Below are 10785 nucleotides of genomic sequence, written 5' to 3'. Positions count from 1 at the left end.
AATGTTAGCAAACTTTCTCCTGACATGTAGAACAATTACAGAAATGTCTAAGGGTCAATTTTCTTGAGCTAATGAGCAAAAGAAAAGCCCCAATACAATAGTATTTTCACTTCACAGTGGTTCATCACTACATTCACCAGAAATAAAATCCACTTGCTACTGCACTATTTAGGGCAGTTTTGCCAAATGCCTATCTTTAAGAGCTAGGTGACCTTCCAAGAAACTTACGGAAACATTCAGTTGTTAACAAAAATTTAATATTAAAATTCAGAGTTAAGTTACTGTTAATTTAGAAAAAAACATGTATTAATTACCCATAAGAACAACTTTTATTTTAATAAATAACAGTGGGCTTATCAAAGGGAAGGAATTTTAATGTGTCAAGTTTTATGCATATTGGTAATAAACCTTAAGGAGGTGAAACCAACTATTCAATACAACCCATTAGGCCCTAAAAATAAAACTATAATGCTTTAATAAAACTTAAAAAAAATATTTTCCAAAAGAAAATAATTCACTCCTTGACCATGCTTATTTATTCAGAGTACCAGCAATTTCAGTTAAGTGCTTCATTCTTCCTGCAAATCTGATGTTGCACAGGGAATACACACATTTTCTTATTATTACAACATCATCAATATCTCAGGCTAATAATATTGTGAATGCAACTGGTTTATAACAAACACAAAGTCAAAAATCAATGCTACTATATATGGCAAACAGAAACAAAAGTAAATTCAAAAGGTGTTTTCTTTTGTTTCCAGTCCTGACTTTAGCTGGACTTCAAATGAAGGTAATAAAACTCTCCTGAAATAACCTCTACCTCTGCCATGAATCCACAGTATAAATATGGTGAATAAAGCTAAACTATAAGAGCTAACTATATACTGAATAACCAAAATAATCAATTATAACAACTAATACTGCTCTGGAAGACCAATCTAATGAAAAAAGTATCATTAGATGTGGTGGGAAAATACAAATCTGTACAATCTAACTTCTATAAACAGTAAAATCAAAACATCCAACTTCCTTATAGAAAGTGTTTCATCTATGTAATTATAAATGTTAAGGACTCTTGCATTTTATAAACACAAGATGGGCTCACTCTGATGATACCAATTTTAAGATTTATAAAAATGTTTAAAAAAATCTTTCCACAAAAGTTTATACAGTTTAAAGCTATACACCAATCTATAAATCTCAGAAAATGGAAAAAAAAAAAAACTTTGTAAGATCACATGTATAAAACAAGAAATGAAATGTGATTTTATTTAAGGCAATACTGGGCTACTTCACAAATCACCACCTCAAATATTTACACTGCTCCACACTACTAGTTTCTATCACATTCACAAAGGATTTTTTTAAATACCAAATGTTTAAAATCTTTGATGTAGTAAATTCTTTATTCACATTTCCATTATATTTCATGGAATCATAGTAACTATACCCAATTAGAAGCATTGAAAAAAAACCTGCAGCTATAGGAAACCTCTAAAGAATCTGCTATAATTTCACATGAATACCACCCCAAAATTCTGGAGGATACATTTACAAAGCAGAGCAAGATATTGATATAATGTGCCTACTTTGTGAAAAGTAATTCTGAGATCTTGTAAATAAACGTTTTATGTAAAAATCAATGAACTATGGCAGAGTTTCTACTTTTAGTTCAAAAAATTCTTAATTTAAAACAATAAAAGAACAGTTTTAAAAACTTGATCACTTAGTTAAAAATTAAAATTCCAAATATAAATGTGTCATTTAATAGTTTAGACTTACACACTGCTGGTGGCAGCAAATGATTTACAATAATAAATATATACAAAAAAGGTATCTACAAACAAAGACTACTGTCCTACATGAGCAGTGACCTGGTGAAACCTATCAATCACACAGATAATTCAATTTAGTTCATGGGAAGGGCAACTGGCTGATAGAAATTTGAGGTGAAGCTCAACTATTTACAATAACTGAAGTACTAATTCTGTTCCTCAAGTCCCATAGGGATAAAAAAAAAATTTTACATGACAAATGCCATGTTTTTTTTTTTTCTTTTTTTGGCCAGGTTAATTCATGTCAACAACAAAAATTAATGAAAAAGTTTCACAATTCTAGCATGCTTAATGGCTTCCTATTTAAAATAAAACCGTAAATAATATATTTATAGTACATTAGTTATCAGTACTGCCCTCTACCTGTAGCTTTACCCATACTAATTTCTTTCATAACAGACATATCTGGATCATTTGAACGTACTTCAAGTTTTTTCAGACTGACGGTAGGTTTCATTTCCTGAAGTTGTTTTAACACAAGTTCAGTGCAATCTTTAAGAGTCTTGTCTAAAACAATTTTTACATTATCACTGCACTGAAGCTGTGATGGATTGGCAAACTGTACAAAGGTTTCACTTTCTTTACAAGAACATACATGATTTCCACTAGTCACAGCAGTCTTATCAATATTTTTTCTTGAATTTGAATGGGATCCTTTCTTATTTCCACTATTTGGATGGTCTTTGTCAGAATTCTTCTTCTGCTTCACTGCAGACTCCTCAAGAAACTTCAGAAATGATACTTCAAATCCCATCGGTTTAAATGAGCTCCAGTCAAAAGATGCAGGATGCTCCTCTGTAGTTTGAATGGCAACAGCAGTTTCTTCTTCTTTATGCGTACTACTTAACTCAACTGCCGATGCTGGTTCTGCTTTTTCAACTTTTCTCTTTTTATTTTGGGAGACATTTTTTTCTTTATTAACTCTCTTCAAATTACTTGTTTTTTGTTTTTCTGACTGGCAGGGGTTATTTTCCTGAAAATCATTACTTACATTTGAAGAGGTATGAGCTTGGGTCTCCACACTTGCATTGTCTTCATTTATTAATTTTGTAATAAATAATTCTGTTAGCTCATCCATTTCATCTTTTTCATTTTTTTCACTTTCCCTCTGGGGAACTGTAGCTGTTCTGGAGTTATCATTACTCTCTGATACACATGCATCAGAATTTTTCACATCATTCTTATCACCTTCTTGCTCAGAAGTGTCCTTTAGTTGTGAGTTGCAACACCGTTTGAAGACAATGAGAAGATTACGGTGTTGTGATGTAAATGCCTTTGATAATTTATGGCATTTATAATGTCTTATTATATTGCTTTCACTTGTAACAACTGATGTGCACCCTTTTATCATACATGGATACTGGGTCACAAATCTGCTCGTACACTCAGATAAGGCATCATTTCTAGCCTTTATAGAATATACGTGCTTTCCACGTTTCAGAGAATAAGGCTTATTTTCTTCGATCTGCACAATTTTAGCTGTCTTATTTTCTAAATTATTTTTTTTCTTTCGTTTTGTCTTAGGCATTTTTATTCCTTCCTTTCCAGATCTGTGTTTTGTCCCCCGATGCTTAGATTTTGTCTTTTCTTGGTTTGCTTTGCTTGATATATTTTCCTGACCAGGTGTTAATCTTCTTGGCCGAATCAAATGAGCTTTATGTTTGTCATTATGCTTATTAAAAATGTGTCGGAGGAGATTTGACCGAGTTGCATATATACGGTCACAGCCTTCACAGTCACATTTGTATATGCCATCTTCTTCAGTTTTACTTCCCCTGATTCCAATTCCATGATCTGCCTCAAGATGAACAACATAGTTCAAATATGTGGTAAATGAAGACTTACATTCTAACTGGTCACATGGAAATTTCCCAACATCCACAGAAGCAGTCATACTTTCAATTTCCTCAGGAGTCATTTCATGAAGTTTCATGTAGTGTTGTATCAGGCCAGTAATTGCTTGGAAAATTCGAGAACAGTCACTCACCTGACACCGAAATTCTTTCACAGTCTGTTTGGTTTCAATTTCTTCACTTTCTTTACCAGCTTCACTTTCTTCTTCAACCTCTGCAGAAAATGCAGGTAGATCTGACTTGTGTACAGCCTGGTAATGCAGAATTAAGTTTTGCTGTATAGTAAAAGCAGCAAAGCAACCCTGGTGAACACATCGATAAGGTCTGTAGGGGCTGTATCTTGTTGGAAACTCAAGAGAGTGAGAAACCGGCTTCTTGCGTTTTTTCTCCTCCTTTTCTTTTTTATGTCTCCTAATTTTTCGTCCTTTGGTTTGTATATTTGTGAGAGAATTTGAATTACATTGTTCTGAAGTAACTGTGATCACCTGCAAGGAATTTTCTGTTTTTTCAGGACTTTTTTTTTCTACAAGTTGTTTTTCTGGGATCACTGCTTCATTACTGAGGGCATTCTCCTTCACTGCTCCCGAATCTAAAGCAGGCTGGAATTCCCTTTTATTTTCCTCTGTCATAGTTAGCTGTCTTTTTACTTGTGTAACTCGTGGGGCTGACAAATTTTCACTCTGAGATTTTCTTCCATAAGGCCTTTTTATTTTTAACTTTACCATTTCTTCTGTTGTAAAATGATGGACCAACTGGCAGTGTGCCCGGAGATTAGAATTTCTTGTAAATGTTTTTGTACAGGTAGGTACTACACATTTAAATGGAGCAAATTTCAACTGATTCTTCTTAATTTCAAGAATCATCTCTGGAGTGTACTGATGAATCTTACCATAGTGCTTAAATAAAGCATCCTTTGTCATAGCACTGTAATTACAGCCTTGGTTTTGACACACGAAAGGTTTATGAACTTTGTCACTAAACTGAATGTTGCTTATCATTTCAGAAACTGGCTGAACAACTGTGACATTTGGAATTGGTTTAACAGGAGTGGGAGTCAGTGTCACTGATGTATTTATTAGTACACACTGGGGTGCTGGAGTGGACAAGTCATTTTCTAATTTTAATTTCTGCAAGCCTTCTAAAATTTCCTGTATTTGATCCTCCTTATGTAATACTTCAGATGGAGGAATGTTACTTTTTGCTGGCATGACACCTACGAAGGAGGAAAACTGAGAAGAATCAGGTAACTTGTTATTTTGTACAGTGTTTACTGAAGGAAGCTGAATGTTGTAATTTACTTGAGCATTCTGTGACATTTCACCAACACTGTGAGATCCAGTTTTTACCTCAAGTATTTGAGAATTCATAGCACTTTTAATAATTTCAAGAGTCTTTTCAAAATTTTGTATAACATTGTCTTCAGAAATCTGCAAATCAGAATTTATTGAAGTTGTGCACGAATTCAAAGCCATCATTTGGGAATCCCCATTTTCAGTTTTTAATGTTAAAGGTGCTAACACTGTATGGGACTCAAGATTGGTTTTAAAGTTTTCTTTCACATCAGTAATAAATAACTGATTGTCAACACTATTTAATTTCTGTGTTAGGTTTTCCACCAAACCCTGAGGCTCACAATTTGGAATTACATTTGAATGGAGGTTACTAGTTGGTATCTCAATACTCTTTGCTATAAGTCCCATTGCTGTTAAGTCACTTGTTACCAAGTTTTGGGAAGCATTAGGTGCAATTAGGGGAGGAGCAACTTTCTTCCTTCTCTTTGAAGCACTGTTTCCCTTTTTATTTAAATGACCAGACCTCGTGTTCTGAGGACCACTTATAACTGAAACACGTGAACTGTTATTGGTAAAATTTTGTGATGGCCCACTAGAATTAGGGAATGAACTAGAACACAAACCATTTTCAACAGTCTTCAGTAGTAAGTCATTTGTTGGGAAAACGGGCAAACTGCTGCATTCCTCAATGGAGGAAGTTTTGGAGTTTGGTGTCCTATTCTGGTTTGTCAGCAGGGGGTTTGGGTGGCATACGGTCTGCAACAGGGCTGGTACAGCTGGATTTGGCATCACTGTTGCATTTACTTGTGTTCCATCTGGAACACAACCTGCTGGAACATGAGAAAGGATTTCAGAACCCTCAAATGTACTGGGAATGCCAGCAGTTTCCAAAGCCTGTTTAATAATTTCACTTCCTTCTTGGCTAACACTGGTACTAAAGCTAGTCACACCAGTCCGAGGAAATGTATTTGGTAAAAATGTTGAGCGATTTTCAGCAGCAAGAAGTTGCAGAAACGATGGATCTTTAAAACATGCTTCTGGATTGAAGGTAGACTGCTGCGGCTGCTGCAAATTTACTGCATTTGTGGAGAGAATCATGCTGGCAAGAAGAGAAGGCTGTCCATTATTCTGTAGAAGTTCTTGAGCAATTTCTGCTCCATCCAGTGGTTTACAGTAAGATCGCTTAGATAAGTGTCCACCCAGAGATCTGGGATTAGTAAAAGCCCTGTAACATCTGCTACAGATAAATTTCCCATCTCTGATAATTGCAGGCCATTTAGCCCTTTTGTTGTGCTTGGGTTTTCTTTCCTTCCCATTTGGGCCCCGCCCACGGTCTTTTTTAACTTTTTCAGGTGCAGACTGTTGGGCACTGGTGCTATTAAAGTCATTTGCAACACTGACTTGTGAAGGAAAAACTGCATTTTCACCATTACCTCCCTTTAAAAAGGAGGAATTAGCGCTTCCTTCAATCTGTGAGGAAAAATGATTTGCATTGTTTTCCAGTTGAGAAAAAACAGAATTAGCCCCACTCTCTGCTGGTGAAGGGAAGAGAGACATTGAACTACTTTCCGCAGGTAGAGGAAGGAAAGGATCTGAACCACTGTCAATATTCAAAGGCAAAACTGTTTTGGTTAGATCTTCCATTTGTGCTGGCAAGGTAGTAGTAGATAAATTTTCCATCTGGGAACATATAATACCACCACCTTGTTCATTTTTATCCTGAGAAGGTATATTTGGATTTATGACACTTTCCACTGAGGGCAGCAGTGGAGCTGACACAGTTGTTAAATGAGCTGGAAAAATGGAAGGCGAGACATGCTGCAACTGATTTGAACAAGTAGGATTCCCGTTGGCTTTGGTCTGTGGTGTAAAAAATGCATTGTTAGAGCTGCTCACCTGTGATGGCAAAAAATAAACAAACTTTCCACTATTTGGTGTATTTAAGTTGTTAGATTTCTGACCTTTTTTACTTTTGCGCTGCATTTTAAATGCAGCATACTGGTCAGGGTGTGCTGTCTTCATGTGTTTCCCAATACTCTGTGAAGAATTATAGGTTCGAGTACATCCCTCGACCTGGCAACTGAATTTCTGAACTGGCGCTTTTGGAGGCACTGATGGAGTTCCTAAAGAACTACTTGGGTTGGGCTGTTGTGGAACAAATGTGATACTTTCCAATGTCTTAAGAGGTAAATTATAAAGATTGGATGATGTTTTGACATTACCTCCACATTCAAACTTGGAAGCTGGTAAACTGTTTGGAAATCCTGCCTGATTTTGCACAGAAAAGGTCATTAGGTTGTTCACTTGTCTTTCTAAGTTTTGTGGGGTAAGGTCACCTATTTTGAGGGTTTCTGAATTTACTAAAGAACTCTGAGTAATCTGGGCTTCATTAAAGCAATCCTGCTTTCTTTCTTGAAAACTTGGACGACACAAATCATTACAAGTATCTCCACCTGCTGTATGTAAGTTTGTGACCAGTGATTCACTAGTGCCTTCCACAGTTGAGTTTTCTTGTTTTCCAAAGTTATCCTCGATCCCCTGATTGAGGGACACTTTAATGGACACAGCTACTTCACTGGCCTGAAGCAGAGGAGTAGTCACAGAGTTCTCCAAACCATTTGACAATGGTCCATCAGCTGGCCTGAGCTCTGATGCAGAAATCTGGTCTGGTTTGGTCAGAGCTGATTCTGCTTTGCTTTTATCCCAAGCATCACTTCCATCTGTCGGTAAGGTGTTTTCAATATTATTTTCTGAAGGAAGCACAGACCTCTCCTTCTCAAAGCTCACTTCTGTGTTCGGATTCACTTTAGAAGGCTGAACACAATCTCCAGATGAAGTACGCTGGTTTTCAGGAGGCAGCACTTTTTCAGGAGTACTGTGATCGTCCAGATGCTTTTCTAGCTCACTCTGAGAACGATAAACTTTACCACAACCTGTGAACTTACAAGTATAGGTATTATAATGCTGTGCTTCATGATCATACAGTAAATAAGCTTCTGAAAAAATTCTGCCACATTTAGGAAACATACACTTTGCTCTAAAAACTTGATGTTCCTTTCGGTGTGTTAACAGCTCCGCGTAACTATTAAAACCAGCCTTACATTTCATCTGTATACAGATATATGGTTTACTGCCACAGTGCATTTGTAGGTGATCATTAAGATGAGTAACACTTACAAAATGCCGTCTACAGTACTGGCAAATAACTTTTTTGCTTTGCATTTCAAGAAAGCGCTTGGCATCTTCATTATCCTTATGCCCCTTTACATGAGCAATTAAATTTTTAAAGTACTTAAAGCCCTTTTTACAAAAAGTTACAGGGCAATTAAATTCATTAACAGGTACTGGTTTTTGGACTGGGATTACTTCTGGTTCATAAGATTTATCTTTGTCGTCATTCTCATCATCTGAACCATCATTGTCATTAAATACTATGAAGTCTGTTGAATAGAGACTATTCTTTTTTATAGGCCGCTGTTCCTGCTTGGTCACAGCATTAGTCTTCTGATTCTCGTTGGTAGTTGTGATCTTAGGTGGCCTCCCCAATCTTCTTAATGGCTTCATAGCTGCAAGTCTCTCTTTACTAGATTGTTTAACATGCAATGTGACATGAGGGACAAAAGTTTCTTTAGAATTGAAGTTCTTTGCACATATAGGGCAACTGTAAATCCCATCTTTGTAATGTTTTTGAGCATGTCGTACTATTCTATGACCAAGGAATTCTTTGTCACATAGCACACAATATTGCATGTAGGCTTGCCAATTCCTAAACCTAGCAGAAATAAATCCCCTCTCTCTTAATTGTTTTATCTCTCTCTTCTTCTGCTTTTCATCACAGATGTCTTTAAGAAGGTCAGAATTAGCACCAATTCCACCAGAAAGTCCATTCATAGAAGTTTCTTTAATCTCTTCCTGGTAGTCCATTACTTTCTCATAAACTTCACTGTCGTTTAGTTCGTCTATTGAAGACACAATAGATGCTTCTTCCCCCATTAATGCAAGACACTGTCGTTTTAACGTTTTCCAATCCCAGAATTCTGGATCAAAGGGCCACTGAGTTTTCAATACAAGTAGGAGCTCACAACGTAGAGAATTTGGTATTGGAAGATTCTCTTCATCATATTTCTGGTCTGGCTGGTTATACAGCATCTCCACAGCATAATATGCATCTACTGTAGGCTCAATAAGAAATTCACTCAGCTGACAAGCACGTTTAACCTCCAGATCATCAGGCAACAAGCATGAAATGGTCTTGCAAATAGATATTTTCACTTCAGTATTTTCTGTAGATTCCAAACGAAGGGCTTTTACACATAATTCTATACAGGTGGCAAGTCCAGCCCCTTCAGTCTGTGAAAAAGCAAACAGGAAATGTTAATTTAATCTATACTAACCAACATGTATTTGTGAATTCAGTATTTTTGAAACTAACGCTTGCTACTCTCAAATTTTGCAGCTGTAACATATGAAATGCTGCCTCTTCTAAAGCACTGTAGCTTAGCTGTGTGTGTGTGTGTGAGAGAGAGAGAGAGAGAGAGAGAGAGAAATGAACTATAAAGAACAGCAGGAGAAAGATAAGTATTGGGAATAAAGAGAAGACCTGGGTATAAAATCACCTAAAATAGCTAGGCAAACCTGGAACTTACCAACTTCTCTAACCGTTCACCACCCACTTACAAAAATCAAAATAGCATTTAAACTTCGTAAAACTGCTGTGAGCATTAATGAATATTGTGTACCAAAAGTATATGATATAGTTTAGTATAATGTCTGGTACATAGCAAGTGATCAATAAATGTCAACTTTATCACAAATCTTATTTCCTAAGTTTGTATTTAGAATCCTTCTGAAATGAAAACCCAATTACAGAACTGAGGAAGTCCTTGTATTTCCTAATTTACTAGAATGAAAGGAGATTTTCACTTTTAACAGAATAAAGTTAACTTGATCCTTCATGGGTGTTTCTATTATACACTGGCTAAATGCGAAATCACTTACCTCGTTGTTGAACCATCTTAAAAATCAGAAGTACAAGGAGACACAATAAATGTTTTTCCTTTTGAATAAGCATCTTGAACTATTACTATAAGATAGCAGTAATGAAGGTAAGAGTCATTTGAAGGTAGAGGTAGTGAAGAGATAAAAATGGGTTTTAAAAGGACTAAGAGGACATAAATATAAGAAATAAACCAGTATAAGATGTGGTCACATTAGGGGCGCCTGGGTGGCTCAGTGGGTTAAAGCCTCTGCCTTCAGCTCAGGTCATGATCTCAGGGTCCTGGGATCGAGCCCCACATCGGGCTCTCTGCTCAGTGGGGAGCCTGCTTCCCCCCTCCTTTCTCTCTGCCTGCCTCTTTGCCTACTTGTGATCTCTCTCTGTCAAATAAATAAATAAAATCTTAAAAAAAAAAAAAAAGATGTGGTCACATTCATGGGAATGGAATATGTATTATACCAGATCAAAAGGCAGAGAAGAGGTTAAGTATAAAAAGCTGACAGGGTATTTTCACAGGCTAAGAAGGAAATAAAATATTTTACTCAACCAGCTTAGATTTGTGGGACAATATGAAAGTGAGGGGAGGATACTAAATTGGCTTGCTTCATGAAAAGCAAGGGTACAAAGACCAAGAAGAACATGGACAATAGATGATACCTATTTTTAAAAGTGACAGTGAGGAAAGGACAACAGGAAAGAAAGGACAACAGGGACCATATGGTTGTCTCCAGCTTTTACGTCAAAATCATATATTTATTTTCTACTATTTTGAGATAAATCTGAGCCAGAAAACTTTAACTGTAAAA

General features: G+C 36.3%; 1 protein-coding gene across 4 annotated transcripts in view; it reads right to left on the bottom strand.

The window, feature by feature from the left end:
- Window positions 1–353: 353 nt before the first annotated feature.
- The window catches only part of ZNF292 (zinc finger protein 292), a 91270-nt gene continuing 80838 nt past the window's right edge, over window positions 354–10785 (bottom strand). For all 4 annotated transcript variants that reach the window (XM_032858070.1, XM_032858071.1, XM_032858072.1 and 1 more), the window contains one exon: window positions 354–9333. In XM_032858070.1, coding sequence (XP_032713961.1) covers window positions 2185–9333 — 7149 coding nt within the window. In that variant the 3' untranslated portion in view covers window positions 354–2184. The remainder of the gene's footprint in view (window positions 9334–10785) is intronic.

This window comes from Lontra canadensis, unplaced genomic scaffold, assembly GCF_010015895.1.
Source record: "Lontra canadensis isolate GAN:19392208 unplaced genomic scaffold, GSC_riverotter_1.0 scaffold14, whole genome shotgun sequence".
NCBI classification, from domain to species: domain Eukaryota; kingdom Metazoa; phylum Chordata; class Mammalia; order Carnivora; family Mustelidae; genus Lontra; species Lontra canadensis.
This window is presented reverse-complemented; position numbering and strand designations above follow the sequence as displayed.